At 47.3% G+C, this 20,776-nt stretch overlaps 1 protein-coding gene across 16 annotated transcripts in view; it reads right to left on the bottom strand.

Moving 5' to 3' along the window:
- The window catches only part of TRPM7 (transient receptor potential cation channel subfamily M member 7), a 136,658-nt gene that overhangs the window by 91,027 nt on the left and 24,855 nt on the right, over nucleotides 1–20,776 (bottom strand). For all 16 annotated transcript variants that reach the window (XM_063639440.1, XM_063639441.1, XM_063639444.1 and 13 more), the window contains exons 2-4: nucleotides 13,985–14,064; nucleotides 8,744–8,782; nucleotides 582–780 (exon numbers count right to left, since the gene is read on the bottom strand). In XM_063639440.1, the coding sequence (XP_063495510.1) occupies nucleotides 582–780; nucleotides 8,744–8,782; nucleotides 13,985–14,064 (318 nt within the window). The remainder of the gene's footprint in view (nucleotides 1–581; nucleotides 781–8,743; nucleotides 8,783–13,984; nucleotides 14,065–20,776) is intronic.

Below are 20,776 nucleotides of genomic sequence, written 5' to 3'. Positions count from 1 at the left end.
AGATGATTTAAAGTATACAAGAGGGTGTGCATAGATTACATCCAAATACTATGATATGTGTAGACTTTGGTATCTGAGAGAAGTCCTGGAACCAAGCCCCCTGAAGGATGACTGTATAAATAATATGCTAATAAAGGAGTAAGAAAATAATAAAAAATATTTAATCCAAAATAACATAAGAAAAAAACAGAACAAAGAAAAAAGTGAGACAAATAGATAACTAATAACATAATGGTAAATTTAAACTTAAATACACAGCAGACAACATTTTTAAAAACAATTAAAAGATATCTCTCAAACATAAAAGGTTAAAACCGAAAAGGAAGAAAGATGGCTTAACTACACTGATTCCAGAAAAAGCAAACCATGTCAAGAAAAATGATAACAAAATACATTTTATAATGATGAAAGGTTCAATCCACCAGAAAGATACAATTCTATATGTGTATGCACCTTTGTACTTTAAAATATACGAATAAATTACTGAGACCAACTTTTTGTCAATGTCGCTACACAAATTGTGATAATGTTTTTTATTTAAATAACAACATAAATGAAGAAAAATCCAACATGTGACATACCTTAGCTCTGTAGGAATGAGAACCCCCTTGAAAATTTATGACTCCATAAGCATCCGTTGGACTCTGTTCTGTATGCTTTTCCACAGACCATTCTTCTATTGCCTGATTAAAATGGTCACCCAGTTTCACATCTGAGTATTTCATGGCAAGACTTGCAGTAAAACAAGCATGCTGCTTGACCAAGCGACCACAAAAACACCTAAAAGAAAAAGGTGAGATTAAAAGACCCTTCAAAAAATTAGTTAATGAAAAAATGGAATTAAAAGTGAATGAACTGACAAATAGTATAAAAATAAGCTTTTTGATTTTAGGATATCTATATATTAATACCTTCATCATAGCACTGAAATAGTATAATTAGTCTAAGATGAATTCATCATCTAAATTTAACATGAGGCATCTACAAAACATGGTATAGACACATAACAGAAATAGTATTTACACCGGGTGTGGCTCATGCGGGTAATCCCAACACTGTGGGAGGCCAAGGCTGGAGGATCTCAAGGTCAAAAGTTCAAGACCATCCTAAGAAACACAGCAAGACCCCGACTTGACAAAAAATTTTAAAAAATTAGGCAAGTGTGGTGGCATACACCTGTAGTCCCAGCTACACGGGAGACTAAGGTGGGAGGCTTGGTTGAGCCCAGCAAGGCTGCAGTTAGCCTTGGTCACACCACTGTACTCCATCCTGGATGACAGCGCAAGCAAGACCCCATCTCAAAAAAAAAAAAAAAAAAAGAAAGAAAAAGAAATACTATCCAATAATAAAGAGAAATGAATGAACCACAAATGATACTACAGAATGGATAAATCTCAAAATCATCATACTGAGTGAAAGAACCTAGACACCAAAGATTATATATTCGTATGATTCCACGTATACAAAATTCAAGAAACCGTGAACTAATCTATATAGTGACAAAAGGGTGATCAATGGTGTCTGAGGGTGGGGTACAAAGACAGATGGCATTTTACCCAGAAGCACATACTGGACTATAACACCATAAGTAGGAACCTAATGGAGCTGGGCAGTCTCACTGATTTGATACAATCTTAAAATCAGATCAGAGTTTGAGGAAGCCAAGGCAGCTAGAGTTTGTGAGGTAGAAAACAAAAATAGGAGGGAGCTACAACGAGAAAGTTCCAAATATCTACAGAAGGGTCTCCTTAAGCATGTGGAAGAATAACTACTTGGCCAGGCGCAGTGGCTCACACCTGCAATCCCAGCACTTTGGGAGGCCGAGACAGGCAGATTACCTGAGGTCGGGAATTCGATACCATCCTGGCCAATATGGTGAAACCCTGTCTCTACTAAAAATACAAAAAATTAGCTGGACATGGTGGCGCGTGCCTGTAATCCCAGCTACTGAGGAGGCTGAGGCAGGAGAATCACTTCAACCTGGGAGGCGGAAACCATAGTGAGCAGAGATTGGGCCACTGCACTCCAGCCTGGGCGAAAAGAGTGAGACTTTGTCTCAAAAAAAAAAAAAAAAAAAAAAAAAAAAAAAACTACTTAAGGCAAAGTTAAGAGCTACTAGACAGCAATAGCCGAAACAATTTCTGAAGCTCATAAAGGGCAGGGAACAGTTTATGTTCTCACCAGCCAGAGTAGAGATCTCATAACACACAAGGCTTATGATGGGGTCCTCAAAAAAAGTATCATTAAATTAGAAAGACTAAATTAGACCTAGACAGGCCAGGCACAGTGGCTCATGCCTGTAATCCCAGCACCTTGGGAAGCCAAGGATCACCTGAGGTCAGGAGTTCTAGACCAGCCTGACCAATATGGTGAAACCCTGTCTCTCCTAAAAATATAAAAATTAGCCAGGCATGGTGGCATGTGCTTGTAGTCCTAGCTTCTCAGGAGGCTGAGGCAGGAGAATCGCTTGAACCTGGGAGGCAGAGGTTTCGGTGAGCCGAGATCGTGCCATTGCACTCCAGGCTGGGCAACACAGCAAGACCGGGTCTCAAAAGAAAAACACAAAAAAAACAGACCTAGATAGCCCATGCCCTGACAAAGTTTAAGAGCAAGACCTGAAAGGATCCAACTGATCCAAAGTAATCTAACTACATGCTATAGTAAGTCTAAAACTCGCTAGTGGTATACAGCAAATGCCAGTACCCAAAAACATAAAATTCACTATTGTCAGCATGCATGAAAAATTCCCAGACATTGGCTGGGCGTGGTAGCTCACACATGTAATCCTAGTACTTTTGGAAATGGAGACCGGCAGTTTGCTTGAGCCCAGGAGTTTAGACCAGTCTGGGCAACATGGTGAACCCCATCTCTATAAAACATAGAAACGTTAGTCGGGCGTGGTGATGCACGACTGTAGTCCAAGCTACTTGGGAAGCTGAGATAGGAGGATTGCTTGAGCCCAGGAGGCAGACGTTGCAGTCAACTGATATGGTGTCACTGCACTCCAACCTGGGTGACACAGAGAGACCCTGTCTCAAAAAAGTAAATAAATAAAAATTTCAAAGAATACCGAGGCATGCAAAGAAGCAGAAAACTATCGATAAAATAAAATCACTAAATGAAGACCAGAAAAGAACAAGATGATTGAATTATCAGAAAATGACACAAAAACAAGTATTATAAATGAGCTCCAACTATTAAGACCATGCTTGACGCCGGGTGTGGTGGCTCAGGCTTGTAATCCCAGCACTTTGGGAGACCGAGGCGGGTGGATCACAAGGTCAGGAGATTGAGACCATCCTGGCTAACACAGTGAAACCCCGTCTGTAATAAAAATAAAAAAAATTTAAAAAAAGACCATGCTTGTTGGGCATAGTGGCTCATGCCTATAATCCCAGCACTTTGGGAGGCTGAGGCGGGTGGATTGCTTAAGCCCAGGAATTCGATATTAGCCTGGGAACATAGTAAGACTCTGTCTCTAAATGAAAAAATTAAAGAAAAAAAGACTATGTAGGAAAAAAATATGAGCATGATGAAGACCAACGTGGTGAAACCCCATCTCTACTAAAAATATAAAAAATAAGCCAGGCGTCGTGGCACGCGCCTATAATCCCAGCTACTCGGGAGGCTGAGGCAGAACTACTTGAACCTGGGAGGTGGAGGTTGCAGGGAGCTGAAATCGCACCACTGCACATCCAGCCTGGTGACGGAGCAAGATTCCTTCTCAAAATAAATAAATACATAAATAAATAAAACAGTAATTTTCTAAATAAAGTTTTTAAAAATTTCATTTAAAAAATAACCTAAACTTCTACCTTAAAAACTAAAAATAAGAGCAAATTAAACTCAAAGTAAGCAGAAGAAAAGATATGATAAAGAAAACAGAATGGGCTGGGTGCGGTGGCTCATGCCTGTAATCCCAGCACTCCAAGGGGCCGAGGCGGGTGGACCACTTGAGGTCAGGAGTTCGAGACCAGCCTGGCCAACATGGTGAAATCCTATCTCTACTAAAAATACAAAACTTCACTGTGTGTGGTGGTGGGCGCCTGTAATTCCAGCTTCTGAGGAGGCTGAGGCATGAAAATTGCCTGAACCCGGGAGGCGGAGGTTGCAGTGAGCCAAGATCATGCCACTGCACTGCAGCCTGGCTGACAGAGCGAGACTCCATCTCAAAAAAAAAAAAAAAAAACCACAATGAAACAGAAAAGAGAAAAACAGTGAGGGAAAGCAAGAAAACAAAAAGCTTGTCACTGAAAAGATAAATTGATAAACTGAAGTCAGAATAATGAGAAAAACTGAACAGGAAAATAAATTAACACTCCAGCCTGGACAATACAGCAAGACTCTGTCTCAAAAAAAAAAATCATTAATACACCTTCCCACAAAGAAAATTCGAGGCCAGATGCCTTCACTGGTGAATTTCATCAAACATTTAGGAGGAAATATCAATTCTACATACATTCTTCCAAAAAAATCATAAGTGGGTACATTTCCCAATTCATTTCATGAGGTGAGACTCATTCTGCTTTGGAAAAAAACAAAAACAAAATAAAACCAGCCTGTAATTCCAACTACTTAGAAGGCTGAGGTGGGAAGACTGCTTGAGGACAAGAGTTCTAGATCAGCTTGGGTAACAAAAGGAACTCCATCTCAAAAAGAGAAAAAAAGGCAACGCATTAGCATTACAAGAGAAGACTAGGCCAGGCACAGTGGCTCGTGCCTGTAATCCCAGCACTTTGAGAGGCCAAGGTGGGAGGATCACTTGAGCTCAGGAGTCAAGACCAGCCTGACAACATGGCAAAACTCCTTCTCTACAAAAATTAGCCAGGCATGGTGGCATGCACCTGTGGTCACAGCTACTTGGGAAGCTACAGGGAAAAGATCACCTGAGCCCAGAAGGTCAAGTCTGCAGTGACTGTGCCACTGCACTCCAGTCTGGGCCACAGAGTGAGACCCTGTTTCCACACTCCCCCCAAAAAGAAAAAAGAAACGGACGTGGTGGCTCACACCTGCAATCCTAGCTCTTAAGGAGGCTTAAGTGGGAACACAGCTTGAGCTGAGGAGTTCAAAACTTGCCTCGGCAATATAGCGAGACCCCGTTCTCCACAAATAGGAAAACAAGCGTTGGACAAAACTGAATGTCTATTCATTATAAGCATTGTCAGCAAACTAGGAAAGGAGGAAACTTCTTCAACAGAGATAACATAATACTTATTAAATCTTATCAAGAGTACCACATGCTAAGTCTTGTGATTCATTCTAGCTAATCATGGAATCAAGGTGTGGTCTCGGAGATTCCTGACATAAACGTGAACAAAATATATGAGATAACTGTTTCAGGCATTAAACAAGAAGAAACACGAAGCTGTGATCCTTGAAATGAAGGAAATACATGAGGTAAACCCCCATGATTGCACCAGCTTGGGGGCAATTTCTCAGTCATAGAGATGACACCTAGGCAGAAAACGGTAGTCACTGAGCCAAGCAAGGAAGTAGAGAACAGAATTCTAGGCTGTTGAAACAGTTGGAATTTGTAGCAGAGTACCAGAGAAAAGGGAGCTATAAAGACAAGAAGGAAAAAAATCTCACATGGGGATTCACCATGGGTCTTTGGCCACGGTCTAAGGTGTATCTGTGAGAGATTCTGTGATGCCTAGCAGCAATCACTTGCCGCGTGTGGGTCTGAGAACGGGGTCCTAAAGGTCTGGAAGACATAGCAGTTTTAGTTCAGCGTGAAAAGACATCACTGAACCCCCTGAACATACAATTGAGACCACAAAAAGCCATACCTTAAGAGGAAGGTCCACATACTAGGACTAAGTTCAAAATAGAAGTAGAACTGCCCTAACAAAGAAAAAAATCAAACCTGAATGGACAAAAGAATCTACCAATAATTAATTTAATCACCTGTCAGAAAGAAACCGAACACTCCTTACAGGAAAATTATTTACTCCAGAACAACAATATATAATAAAAAATTACTGGCCGAGTGCGGTGGCTCACACCATCCCAGCACTTTGGGAGGCCAAGGTGGGCGGATCACCTGAGGTCAGGAGTTCCAGACCAGTCTGGCCAACATAGTGAAACCCCATCTCTACTAAATATATAAAAAATTAGCCGGGCGTGGTGGTGCACGCTTGTAATCCCAGCTACTCGGGAGGCTAAGGCAGGAGAATTGCTTGAACCCGGGAGGCAGAGGGTGCAGTGAGCTGAGATCGCAGCACTGCACTCCAGCCTGGGCAACAGAGCAAGACACCATTTCAAAAAAAAAAAAAAAAATACTAGATATATAAAAAAGATGAAGGAAAAAAAGCAGTCACCAGAAACAGACCCTAAATGATGCAAATGTTGGAATCAGTAGACAAAGACTCTAATGCAGGTGTTATAAATATGTTGAAGGACATACAGGAATAGACAGTCATAATGAGAGTGCACATGGTGCATCTCAGCAGTAAAATGGAAACTATAACAAACAATCAAATAGCAATCCTAGCACTGAAAAATGTAATGTGTGAAATGAAAATTCACTGGATGGGCTGGGCGTGGTGGCTCACGCCTGTAATCTCAGCACCTTGGGATTACAGGCGGGCAGATCACGAGGTCAGGAGATCAAGACCATCCTGGCTAATATGGTGAAACCCCATCTCTACTAAAAAAAACACAAAAAATTACCCGGGTGTGGCAGCGGGCACCTTTAGTCCCAGCTACTCGGGAGGCTGAGGCAGGAGAATGGCGTAAACCCAGGATGCAGAAATTGCAGTGAGCTGAGATTGTGCCACTGCACTCCAGCGTGGGCGACAGAGTAAGACTCCGTCTCAAAAAAAAAAAAAAGGAAAGAAAATTCACTGGATGGACAAAACAGCAAAATGGAGACTGTAGAAATAAGAGTGAGTAAGCCTGAAGACATCAACAGATGTCTTCAAAAGACTGTCAGGTCTTTTTTTTGATTTTTTTTTTTTTTTTTTTTCTGGAGACAGGGTCTTGCTCTGTTGCCCAGGCAGGAGTGCAGGGGTGTGATCAGGGCTTACTGCAGCCTCAACTTCCCAGGCCCAAACGATCCTCTTGGCTCCAGTGATCTTCCTGCTTCAGCCTCTTAAGTAGCTAGGACTACAGGTACATGCTACCACGCCAAGGTTTTTGTGTGTGGTTTTTTCTTTTGTAGACACAGGGTCTCACTATGCTACCCCGGCTGGTCTCAAACTCCTAGGCTCAAACCATCCTCCTGCCTCAACCTCCCCAAGTGCTGGGATTACAGGCGTGAACCATCACATCCAGCCTGTCAGGTTTTTTGTTTTTGTTTTTACAGACTTCCTTGAAAACCTCTTCAATATATCTAAAATAAACCCATTCTATATACTTATATTCCTAGCCCACCACCCAGAGACCTTTTCTACTTCCTCTTATACTTCCTCATCAGACCCTAAAGCATATTACAATTTACTCAGTTGCCTAAGAAGGAAATGTAGTTACCATGCTCAAATCTTCCCTTTTCTTCACATTCACCAAATCCTATTATATTTATCTCATTTATCCCTTCAAATATGCCTACTTCTCTTCATTGTCAAAAACATCTTATTTCAGGTTCTCATCTTTTTGCCAGAATCACTCTAAAACTTTAGCAACTGGTCTATTTTCTTCCAATCCAATCTAAAAATGCAAACTGCTCTTACAAAAAATAAAATCAGCCGGGCCTGGCGGCTCACACCTGTAATCCTGGCACTTTGGGAGGCCGAGGCGGGTGGATCACCTGAGGTCAGGAATTCAAGACCAGCCTGGCCAACATGGTGAAACCCCATCTCTACTAAATATACAAAAATTAGCTGGGCATGGTGGCGCATGCCTGTAATCCCAGCTACTCAGGAGGCTGAGGCAGGAGAATTGCTTGAACCCATGAGGCGGAGGTTGCAGTGCGCTGAGATTGCGCCACTGCACTCCAGCCTGGGTAACAGAGCAAGACTCCATCTCAAAATAATAATAATACTAATATAACATGTTATTAATTGCCTGTACAATATCTTTTTAATATGAAATCAAAAGCATGTGCAACAAAAAGCCTTGTACAGTAACTGAAACTCTCATTTTTCCAGGCCCAAATCTCTCAAATCTCCATCTTACATTCTGCAGTTTCCTGACAGAACCATGATGTCTTTCACTATCAGACCTTCCCATACACTGCTCTCGCTGCCTAAAATTCCTGTCCTTCAACTTCTGCTCAACGGACACAACTTTACAACTCTTAAGTAGCTTCACCTGAGTTTCAAACAGCCTTGACTGACCCTTCACCTCCCAAGTGTAGGTAAAGTACCCAATCAAATATAATAGCATGTGAGTTTCATGCCACTGTGTTCTAACTCATATTTCTAATAGATTAGTTTTATTTATTTTTCGAAATTTGTGCAGTGGCCGGGCGCGGTGGCTCAAGCCTGTAATCCCAGCACTTTGGGAGGCCGAGGCGGGCGGATCACGAGGTCAGGAGATCGAGACCATCCTGGCTAACACGGTGAAACCCCATCTCTACTAAAAATACAAAAAATTAGCTGGGCGTGGTGGCGGGCGCCTGTAATCCCAGCTACTCAGGAGGCTGAGGCAGGAGAATGGCGTGAACCCGAGAGGTGGAGCTTGCAGTGAGCCGAGATCGTGCCAGTGCACTCCAGCCTGGGGAACAGAGAAAGACTCCGTCTCAAAAAAAAAAAAAAAAAAAAAAAAAAAAGAAATTTGTGCAGTATAGTTATGTTAAACTTACCTGACGAGTTGCTGACAAATTTGACATCCTGGAAGGCATCTATTGAACACAAAAAATGAATCAATTATTTCAGGGGAAAAACTTTCTGATTTTAAACTAAAGTATATAAAATACATAAAATACAAAACAAAAAAATTATATACCTAGTTTTTCAGTAGATATCATAGATCACATATACCTTGCTTTATAATTCAAATAACTACTTTTTAACTGACAGTTTCAATTTTTTTTTTTTTTTTTTTTGAGACGGAGTCTCGCTCTGTCGCCCAGGCTAGAGTGCAGTGGCGCGATCTCGGCTCACTGCAAGCTCCGCCTCCTGGGTTCACGCCATTCTCCTGCCTCAGCCTCTCCGAGTAGCTGGGACTACAGGCGCCCGCCACCACGCCCGGCTAATTTTTTTGCACTTTTAGTAGAGACGGGATTTCACTGTGTTAGCCAGGATGGTCTCGATCTCCTGACCTTGTGATCCACCCGCCTCAGACTCCCAAAGTGCTAGGATTACAGGTGTGAGCCACTGAGCCCAGCAGACAGTCCACACCTATAATTGCAACACTCTGGGAGGTGCAGGTGAATTGCTTGAGTCCAAGAGTTTAAGACCAGCCTGGGCAACAAGGCGAAACTCCGCCTCTACAAAAAAAAAAAATTAGCTAGGGGTAGTGGTGCAGGCCTATAGTCCTAGCTACTAGGGAGGCTGACATGGGAGGACTCCTTGAGCATGGGAGGTCAAGGCTAAAGTGAGCCATGATCATGCCCCACCGCACTCCAGCCTGGGCGAAAGAGTGAGAAACTGTCTCAAAAAAAAAAAAAAAAAAAAAAAAAAGACATTATCTTGGCAAGAATACAGAGAGAGTCTCGTATCTGTGGGTAAGAGTATATATTTATATAATCCCTATGGAAGGCCACTTGGCAATATCCATCAAAATAAAAAACGCTGACTCTCACACACTAATTCCAGTTCTAAAAGCACAGGCTAAAACACATCTGTAGTATACGTATAAAATGAAAATTGTACAAGGTTACTGACTGCAGAATTTTTTTCCTAACAGCCAAAAGAAAAAGTGAAAATAGCTAAAACGTTCAATAAGGAATTACTAAAACAAATTACAATTCAGACATAATTAAATAGCCTGCAACAATTAAGAACAAACTAGTAGCCAGGCGCGGTGGCTCATGACTGTAATCCCAGCACTTTGGGAGGCCAAGGCGGGCTGATCACAAGGTCAGGAGATCGAGACCACGGTGAAACCCCGTCTCTACTAAAAATACAAAAAATTAGCCGGGTGTGGTGGCACACGCCTGTAATCCCAGCTACTCGGGGGGCTGAGGCAAGAGAATGGCCTGAACCCATGAGGCAGAGCTTGCAATGAGACTATGCCACTGCACACCAGCCTGGACGACAGAGCAAGACTCCATCTCAAAAAAAAAAAAAAAAAAAAAAAAAAAGAACAAACTAGTGATTGCCAAGATAAGTTACAGTCACAGTGGGATACACTACATATTTTAAAGGGGGAAGGGGGATAATCATCTGCTTGGACATGCAAAGACTATATCTAACTTTCTGGAAGACATTCCAAGGAATGGATAACATCAGATTTTTTATTAGCAAGGTAAACTTATAGCTAAAGCACAGTACTGGAAAGGAGACTTTCACTTATAGCATTTGGTACATTTTAAGTTATGAACCAAGTGTGAATTACCTATTCATATAAAATTAAGAGTTCAACTAGTGTAGAAAGAAGTGACCAGCTGTTTGTAAATTATGTCTCTCATGAATGGTTAAAGGTGGGGATACTTAGTAACAGCTTTGGATTTCTTTAATACCTTGAGTGCTTTTAATTATTTCTATTGCAAAGTGGAATTAATAAAACTATAGAAAATAAACTCCTTAATGATAAAATTTATTTATTTATTTTTTTGAGACGGAGTCTTACTCTGTCACTGAGGCTGGAGTGCAGTGGCACCTTGTCGGCTCACTGCAACCTCCGTCTCCTGGGTTCAAGCAACTCTCTTGCCTCAGCCTCCCAAGTAGCTGGGATTACAGGCGCCCATCACCACGCCCAGCTACTTTTTATATTTTTAGTAGAGACGGGGTTTCACCATGTTGGCCAGGCTGGTCTCGAACTCCTGACCTCAGGTGATCCACCCACAGCCTCCCAAAGTGCTGGGATTACAGGCATGAGCCACCGCACCTGACCAACAAAATCTATTTTTTTAATAAAGCAAAACAACAATTTATCTGGAAGAAAAATGGTATTTTATTTTAGAACTGGCACACTGAACTAAGGAGGCTTAAATACTAATCCCATCTTTATGAATAGCCATGTGACTTGGGAAATGTCATTTATCCTCTTGTTGAGAAATGTGATATGATGTTGTAATAAAACATTAATAAGTAGTAAGAAATCAGAATTATAGACTCTAATGATTGGAAGAGATGTTAAGGTTATCTATTTTAATGCTCCAAAAAGAACTAATCAAAAACATTTACAGAATTTACTAAAAAATTGAGGGATATTTAAAAAACATAAAATATTTTCTCAATAATAAATAAATGCCAATTTAAAATATATACTATTATAATTACTGTCAACTAAAAATAAATAAATGTATGCCAGGCACAGTGGCTCACTTTGGGAGGCTGAGGCGGGCGGATTATCTGAGGTCAGGAGTTCGAGACCAGCCTGACCAACATGGTGAAACCCACGTCTCTACTAAAAATAAAAAAAATTAAGTGGGCGTGGTAGCACATGCCTATAGTCCCAGCTACTCAGGTAGCTGAGGCAGGAGAATCGCTTGAACCCAGAAGGCAGACTTTGCTCACCTCAGTCTCCCAAAGTGCTGAAATTACAGGCATGAGCCACCATGCCCAGCCTAAAAATATATTTATTTCTAACATACTATTTTTTACTTATCACGTTTTCTTGATGGTGATGGAAAATGTTACTCTAGTCATTACTCAGTAAAGGAGACAATCTCATTCACTACTGGGTGATCATTTATATTGCTTTAATACTTTTGAAAAAGATTTTGGCATTACATAACCTAAGGGGGGGAAATCTTAAATACAAAAAGGTTTTATCCACAAAGATCTTCATTGTGGCCTAATTAAATTTTAAATGGCTAAAAACTGAAAACAATTAAATTGACTAATAGTAGAATAGGTATATAAATTGTGGTATACACAATAACAGAATATTAACTACCATTCTTTTTTTTTTTTTTTTTTTTTTTGAGATGGAGTTTAGCTCTTGTTATCCAGGCTGGAGTACAGCAGTGTGGATCTCAGCTCACTATAACCTCTGCCTTCCGGTGTCAAGCAATTCTGCTGCCTTAGCCTCCCAAGTAGCTGGGATGACAGGTGCCCGCTATCACGCTTGGCTAATTTTTGTATTTTTAGTAGAGACGGTGTTTCACCATGTTGGCCAGGCTGGTCTCAAACTCCTGACCTCATGATCCGCCCACCTCGGCCTCCCAAAGTGCTGGGATTACAGGTGTCAGCCACCGCACCAGGCCTATTAACCACCATTCTTATAAAATATCTGTAGTATGAAAAGCAGGTACAACATTTTGCATATAGACTGAATGTAACAATACTTTAAAACAAAAGCAATACACTGAGAAAAAGTTAAAAATAAAGCCACCAAATGTTATTAATAATGACAGTCTTAATGTATTGAAACTCTAAGTATTGATCCAACTTTCTGTTTCTCAAAAGTTTTTAAAATGTATCATGCACATTACACTTTCAATGGAAATGTGTTTGTTGTGAGAGATCCGTACAAAGTTAAGAATTTTTTTAAATGTTAAAGAGAAATTTTTGGAAATGCTATTCAACAAATATTTACTACATATCCACTATAAACAAGAATAGTGACATATTCTATAATACAAAGAGGTATCAGTTAATAAAAACTGTCTATTTAGCTATGTTTTTCTAAGAGCTATATATCTAACAGAAATGGAAGTTGCAGAGAAGGTAAATGGGTAGAGAACATAGAGTGACAGGAGACGGAAAAGGAAGGAAGATTCAAAAATCTTGCAAATACTTTTGTCAATTAATTTTCATTTTTTCTAAGTGCCCATGAAGAAAAGTGCTCTATAGGTTAGGAAATAACTGTATCTTAGATTTCCTTGTTTAAGTTTTTTTCTATCTTTAGGCCTCAGAAAAAAGAAAAATTTGCTGGGTGCAGTGGCTCACACCTGTAATCCCAGCACTTTGAGAGGCCAAGGCAGGCGGATGACCTCAGGTCGGGAGTTCAAGACCAGCCTGGCCAACATAGTAAAACCCTGTCTCTACTAAAAATACAAAAACTAGGGCTGGGTGTGGTGGCTCACGCCTGTAATCCCAGCACTTTGGGAGGCCGAGGCAGGCAGATCACCAGGTCAGGAGATTGAACCATTCTGGCTAACACGGTGAAACCCCATCTCTACTAAAAATACAAAAAATTAGCCAGGTGTGGTGGCACATGCCTGCAGTCCCAGCTACTCAGGAGGCTGAGGCAAGAGAATGGACTGAACCCAGGAGGCAGAGCTTGCAGTGGGAATGCGCCACTGCACTCCAGCCTGGACAACAGAGCAAGACTCTGTTTCAAAAACAAAAACAAACAAAAAAAAAAGTAAAAAGAATAATCTTGGCAAAAATGTTTAAGTAAACATTTCAGGAGCTCAACTTTTTCTTCAGTTACTAAGTTAATGTCCTTTAATTTTTTTTATTATCAAAGTCATTTTAGAGACCAAAGACACAGACACCTATAGTCTCTGATAATAGATTTTCCAGTAAATAATGATCTGTATCTATATATTGGCAAACAAAAAGAATAACTATTAGGTTCATATTGCTTTCTTCGACATGAACCATAGTGTTGGATACTCAGCAGATGCCCAGTAGATACACAAATTTAAGTTCCCAATATCAGTGAATCCGTTAAAAAAAAAAAAGAGAGAGAATCTTAACTGCCTTACCTTTGTATAACACTACGCTATAATCTGAGGGAGTTTAGAGATCGAGGAACACTTCAAGGAAGAGACTGTATGCTGTAAATGGCATTAAGAACTCCAAAATACTGATTTCAATGCTGTTTCCTCCTCCCAATCCCTCCCAAATTAAATAATTAAAAGTAACTATAAAAAGTAACAGTAACTACAAATAATTTATTTAGTTTTTGTTTCCAATAAATAAATAACAATATAATTTACACTAAAACTTCTAGAAGACCCCAGAAGTAACAAAGGTATGCTTACCTGTGAGGATCCTTGGAACTTGGTATAATATACACACATTCCCTCTTGGTCAAAGTGCTTTCTATCCAGGATTTCTGGGACTAAAACAAAATGTTTTAAAGAACTGTTTATAAGTTAACCCACTAAATAAGAAGAAAACAATTTCATGATAAACAGTTTTTTTTTTTTTTGAGACAGAGTTTTGCTCTTGTTGCCCAGACCGCAGTACAATGGTGTGATCTTGGCTCACCACAACCTCCACCTCCCAGGTTCAAGTGATTCTCCTGCCTCAGCCTCCCGGGTAGCTGGGATTACAGGCATGCGCCACTATGACCAGATAATTTTGTAGTTTTTTAGCAGAGATGGGGTTTCTCCATGTTGGTCAGGCTGGTCTTGAACTCCCAACCTCAGGTGATCTGCCTGCCTCGGCCTCCCAAAGTGCTGGGATTACAGGCATGAGCCACTGTGCCTGGCCCATAAACACTTCTATACTACATAATTTTTTATTTACTTTTCACTACATAGTACAGTCTGAGGATGGCACCCCAAAACGTCAGAATAATTCCATTTAAATCCCAAGTGACCTAGGTTATTAAATCAACAGTACTGTGTAGATACTATTGCTTCAAATAGTCAAACAGGAGGGAAGCCAAGTTTGAGATTCCCACTATGAATCAAAAACCTTAAGAGGGGCTGGTATTATTCTGGGATATGAGCCATTTAAAAGACAACTAGCTGGGCACAGTAGCTCACACCTGTAATCTCAACATTTTGGGAGCCAAGGTGAGAGGATCCTTTTAGACAGAATTCAAGGCTACCCTGGAAAACAGGGTGAAATGCCATCTCTACCAAAAGCTAAAAAATTAGCCAGGTGTCGTGATATGCTCCTGTAGTCCCAGCTACTTGGAAGTCTGAGGCAGGAGGATCACCTAAGCCGAGGAGGCTGAGGATGCAGTAAGCCATGATCAGGCCACTGCACTCCAGCCTGAGTGAGAGACTGAGAGACCCCGTCTCAAAAAACAAAACAAAAAAAAATTGAAAAAAAGACAATTAGAATTGATAGATTTGGCCGGGTGAGGTGGCGCACGCCTATAATCCCAACACTTTGGGAGGCTGAGGTGGGCAGATCACAAGTCAGGAGACCAAGACCATCCTGGCCAACATGGTAAAACCCCGTCTCTACTAAAAATACAAAAATTAGCTGGGTGTGGTGGCGTGTGCCTGTAATCCCAGCTACTCTGGAGGCCAAGGCAGGAGAATCGCTTGAACCAGGGAGTGAACCAGGGAGCTGGAGGTTGCAGTGAGCCGAGATCGCGCCACTGCACTCCAGCCTGGCAACAGAGCAGGACTCCGTCTCAAAAAAAAAAAAAAAAAGTGATAGATTTATAAAAAATAAAACCCAGCTACATTCCATTTCTAATATAAACACCTAAAGCATAAGGGCATGGAATGGTTAATGATACAGGAATAAAAAGACATAAAACAAATTCTAATTAGAAGAAAGATCGTGTCAGAAAAATGGGTGCAACATATCAATAGCGATAGAGCAGGTTATTATAAACGTTAATTCTGCCAGATTGCTACGACAATCTTAAATATGATTAACCAAATAAAACAGTTTCAAAATACATAAAGGGAAAATATTAATAGCATTAGACAAATCTAGGCTCACAGAAGATTAACACATTTCCCTCAATATTAAAAATCAATCAAACAAAAGCTAACAGTAGAAGCCAGGCATGGTGGCTCACGCCTGTAATCCCAGCACTTTGGGAGGCAGGAAGATGGCTTGAGTCTGTGAGTTCAAGATCAGCTGGGTAACACAGTGAGACTCCATCTCTACAAAAAAATTAAAAAGCCAGCCGGGTGTGGTGGTGCACACCTATAGTCCCAGCTACTGAGGGGGCTGAGGTGAGAGGATCACTTGAGCCTGGGACGTCAAGGCGGTAGTAAGCCAAGATCACACCACTGCAACCCAGCCTCATTGACAGAGCAAGACCCTGTCTTAAAAATAAATAAATAAATAATCAGCAGAAATATTTAGAAGATTTTAACAACATGTTAACAAGCTTCATTTAATAAATATATGCATGTTTCTGTATATTAGAAACAGAAGATCCATTCATTCTTCTCAAGCATACATGGAGCATTTATAAAAATTAATCATGGGCCAGGCACAGTGGCTCGTACCTGCAGTCCCAGTACTTTGGGAGGCCTCATGGATCACCAGAGGCCAGGAGTTCGAGACCAGCCTAACCAACATGGTGAAACTCGTCTCTACTAAAAGTACAAAATTAGTCATGTGTGGTGGCACACATCTGTAATCCCAACTACTCAGGAGACTAAGGCAGAACTGCTTGAACCTGGGAGGCAGAGATTGCACTGAGCCAAGATCACGCCACTGCACTCCAGCCTGGGTAAAAACAGTAAAACTCTGTTTAAAAAAAAAAAAAATTTCCTTATTTCCTTCCTTCCTTCCTCCCTCCCTCCCTTCCTTTCTTTCTTTCCTTTCCCTCTCTGGCCCAGGCTACAATCTACTCGGCTTGCTGCTGCCCGCGCCGCGGACTGCCTGGGTCTGCCGGCGCGCGCCACCGCTGCCTGCCTTTTCTCCTTTGGATGCAGGCACGCGTTCGCCATCTTGGCCACGCTGGTCGCCACCTCCTGACTCCAAGTGCTCTGCCCGCCTCAGCCTCCCGAGGTACTGGGACTACAGACGGAGTCTCGCTCACCCAGTGCTCGGTGTTGCCCGGGCTGGAATGCGGTGGCGTGGTCTGGCCTCGCGGCAGCCTCTACCCCCCGGCCGCCTGCCTTGGCCTGCCAGGGTGCTGGGATTGCAGCCCCTGCCCAGACGCCGCCCCATCTGGAAGGTGGGGAGCGCCTCTGCCCGGCCGCCCCATCTGGGAGGTAAGGAGCACCTCTGCCCGGCCGCACCGTCTGGGAAGTGAGGAGCGCCTCTGCCCGGCCGCGCCGTCTGGGAAGTGAGGAGCGCCTCTGCCCGGCCGCCCCGTCTGGGAAGTGAGGAGCGCCTCTGCCCGGCCACCCACCGTCTGGGAAGTGAGGAGCGCCTCTGCCCGGCCACCCACCGTCTGGGAAGTGAGGAGCGCCTCTGCCCGGCCACCCACTGTCTGGGAAGTGAGGAGCGCCTCTGCCCGGCCACCCACCATCTGGGAAGTGAGGAGCGCCTCTGCCAAGCCGCCCCGTCTGGGAAGTGAGGAGCGCCTCTGCCCGGCCACCCGTCGTCTGGGAAGTGAGGAGCGCCTCTGCCCGGCCACCCTGTCTGGGAAGTGAGAAGCGCCTCTGCCCGGCCGCCCCATCTGGGAAGTGAGGAGCGCCTCTGCCCGGCCACCCATCGTCTGGTAAGTGAGGAGCGCCTCTGCCCGGCCTCCCATCGTCTGGGAAGTGAGGAGCGACTCTGCCCGGCCACCCTGTCTGGGAAGTGAGGAGCGCCTCTGCCCGGCCGCCCCGTCTGGGAAGTGAGGAGCGCCTCTGCCCGGCCACCCATCGTCTGGGAGGTGCGGAGTGCCTCTGCCCGGCCGCCCCGTCCGGGAAGAAGTGAGGAGCGCCTCTGCCCGGCCGCCCCGTCCGGGAAGAAGTGAGGAGCGCCTCTGCCCGGGCGCCCCGTCCGGGAAGAAGTGAGGAGCGCCTCTGCCCGGCCACCCACCGTCTGGGAAGTGAGGAGCGCCTCTGCCCGGCCACCCACCGTCTGGGAAGTGAGGAGCGCCTCTGCCCGGCCACCCACCATCTGGGAAGTGAGGAGCGCCTCTGCCCAGCCGCCCCGTCTGGGAAGTGAGGAGCGCCTCTGCCCGGCCACCCATCGTCTGGGAAGTGAGGAGCGCCTCTGCCCGGCCACCCCGTCTGGGAAGTGAGGAGCGCCTCTGCCCGGCCGCCCCATCTGGGAAGTGAGGAGCGCCTCTGCCCGGCCACCCATCGTCTGGGAAGTGAGGAGCGCCTCTGCCCGGCCTCCCATCGTCTGGGAGGTGAGGAGCGCCTCTGCCCGGCCGCCCCGTCCGGGAGGAAGTGAGGAGCGCCTCTGCCCGGCCGCCCCGTCCGGGAAGAAGTGAGGAGCGCCTCTGCCCGGCCACCCACCGTCTAGGAAGTGAGGAGCGCCTTGGCCCGGCCACCCACCGTCTGTGAAGTGAGGAGTGCCTCTGCCCGGCCACCCACCGTCTGGGAAGTGAGGAGCGCCTCTGCCCGGCCACCCACCGTCTGGGAAGTGAGGAGCGCCTCTGCCCGGCCGCCCCGTCTGGGAAGTGAGGAGCGCCTCTGCCCGGCCACCCATCGTCTGGGAAGTGAGGAGCGCCTCTGCCCGGCCGCCCCGTCCGGGAAGAAGTGAGGAGCGCCTCTGCCCGGCCACCCCGTCCGGGAAGTGAGGAGCGCCTCTGCCCGGCCACCCACCGTCTGGGAAGTGAGGAGCGCCTCTGCCCGGCCGCCCCGTCTGGGAAGTGAGGAGCGCCTCTGCCCGGCCACCCGTCGTCTGGGAAGTGAGGAGCGCCTCTGCCCGGCCACCCTGTCTGGGAAGTGAGAAGCGCCTCTGCCCGGCCGCCCCGTCTGGGAAGTGAGGAGCGCCTCTGCCCGGCCACCCATCGTCTGGTAAGTGAGGAGCGCCTCTGCCCGGCCTCCCATCGTCTGGGAAGTGAGGAGCGACTCTGCCCGGCCACCCTGTCTGGGAAGTGAGGAGCGCCTCTGCCCGGCCGCCCCGTCTGGGAAGTGAGGAGCGCCTCTGCCCGGCCACCCATCGTCTGGGAGGTGCGGAGTGCCTCTGCCCGGCCGCCCCGTCCGGGAAGAAGTGAGGAGCGCCTCTGCCCGGCCGCCCCGTCCGGGAAGAAGTGAGGAGCGCCTCTGCCCGGGCGCCCCGTCCGGGAAGAAGTGAGGAGCGCCTCTGCCCGGCCACCCACCGCCTGGGAAGTGAGGAGCGCCTCTGCCCGGCCACCCACCGTCTGGGAAGTGAGGAGCGCCTCTGCCCGGCCACCCACCATCTGGGAAGTGAGGAGCGCCTCTGCCCGGCCGCCCCATCTGGGAAGTGAGGAGCGCCTCTGCCCGGCCACCCATCGTCTGGGAAGTGAGGAGCGCCTCTGCCCGGCCTCCCATCGTCTGGGAGGTGAGGAGCGCCTCTGCCCGGCCGCCCCGTCCGGGAGGAAGTGAGGAGCGCCTCTGCCCGGCCGCCCCGTCCGGGAAGAAGTGAGGAGCGCCTCTGCCCGGCCACCCCGTCCGGGAAGAAGTAAGGAGCGCCTCTGCCCCGCCGCCCCGTCCGGGAAGAAGTGAGGAGCGCCTCTGCCCGGCCGCCCCCGTCTGGGAAGAAGTGAGGAGGGCCTCTGCCCGGCCGCCCTGTCTGGGAAGTGAGGAGCGCCTCTGCCCGGCCGCCCCGTCCGGGAAGAAATGAGGAGCGCCTCTGCCCGGCCGCCCCATCCGGGAAGAAGTGAGGAGCGCCTCTGCCCGGCCACCCATCGTCTGGGAAGTGAGGTGCGCCTCTGCCCGGCCACCCACCGTCTGGGAAGTGAGGAGCGCCTCTGCCCGGCCACCCACCGTCTAGGAAGTGAGGAGCGCCTTGGCCCGGCCACCCACCGTCTGTGAAGTGAGGAGTGCCTCTGCCCGGCCACCCACCGTCTGGGAAGTGAGGAGCGCCTCTGCCCGGCCACCCACCGTCTGGGAAGTGAGGAGCGCCTCTGCCCGGCCGCCCCGTCTGGGAAGTGAGGAGCGCCTCTGCCCGGCCACCCATCGTCTGGGAAGTGAGGAGCGCCTCTGCCCGGCCTCCCATCGTCTGGGAAGTGAGGAGCGCCTCTGCCCGGCCACCCCGTCTGGGAAGTGAGGAGCGCCTCTGCCCGGCCGCCCCGTCCAGGAAGAAGTGAGGAGCGCCTCTGCCCGGCCGCCCCGTCTGGGAAGTGAGGAGCGCCTCTGCCCGGCCACCCATCGTCTGGGAAGTGAGGAGCGCCTCTGCCCGGCCTCCCATCGTCTGGGAGGTGAGGAGCACCTCTGCCCGGCCGCCCCGTCCGGGAGGAAGTGAGGAGCGCCTCTGCCCGGCCGCCCCGTCTGGGAAGTGAGGAGCGCCTCTGGCCGGCCGCCCCGTCTGGGAAGTGAGCAGCGCCTCTGCCCGGCCGCCCCGTCCGGGAAGAAGTGAGGAGCGCCTCTGCCCGGCCGCCCCGTCCGGGAAGAAGTGAGGAGCGCCTCTGCCCGGGCGCCCCGTCCGGGAAGAAGTGAGGAGCACCTCTGCCCGGCCGCCCCGTCCGGGAAGAAGTGAGGAGCGCCTCTGCCCGGCCGCCCCGTCCGGGAAGAAGTGAGGAGCGCCTCTGCCCGGGCGCCCCGTCCGGGAAGAAGTGAGGAGCGCCTCTGCCCGGCCGCCCCGTCCGGGAAGAAGTGAGGGGCGCCTCTGCCCGGTCGCCCCGTCTGGGAAGTGAGGAGCGCCTCTGCCCGGCCGCCCCATCCGGGAAGAAGTGAGGAGCGCCTCTGCCCGGCCGCCCAGTCTGGGAAGAAGTGAGGAGCGCCTCTGCCCGTCCGCCCCGTCCGGGAAGAAGTGAGGAGCGCCTCTGCGCAGGCGCCCCGTCCGGGAAGAAGTGAGGAGCGCCTCTGCCCGGCCACCCACCGTCTGGGAAGTGAGGAGCGCCTCTGCCCGGCCACCCACCGTCTGGGAAGTGAGGAGCGCCTCTGCCCGGCCACCCACCGTCTGGGAAGTGAGGAGCGCCTCTGCCCGGCCACCCACCGTCTGGGAAGTGAGGAGCGCCTCTGCCTGGCCGCCCCGTCTGGGAAGTGAGGAGCGCCTCTGCCCGGCCACCCATCGTCTGGTAAGTGAGGAGCGCCTCTGCCCGGCCTCCCATCGTC

This window comes from Symphalangus syndactylus, chromosome 5 (assembly GCF_028878055.3).
Source record: "Symphalangus syndactylus isolate Jambi chromosome 5, NHGRI_mSymSyn1-v2.1_pri, whole genome shotgun sequence".
NCBI lineage: Eukaryota > Metazoa > Chordata > Mammalia > Primates > Hylobatidae > Symphalangus > Symphalangus syndactylus.
The sequence above is the reverse complement of the archived record's forward strand: the minus strand, read 5'-3'. Positions and strand labels throughout refer to the sequence as shown.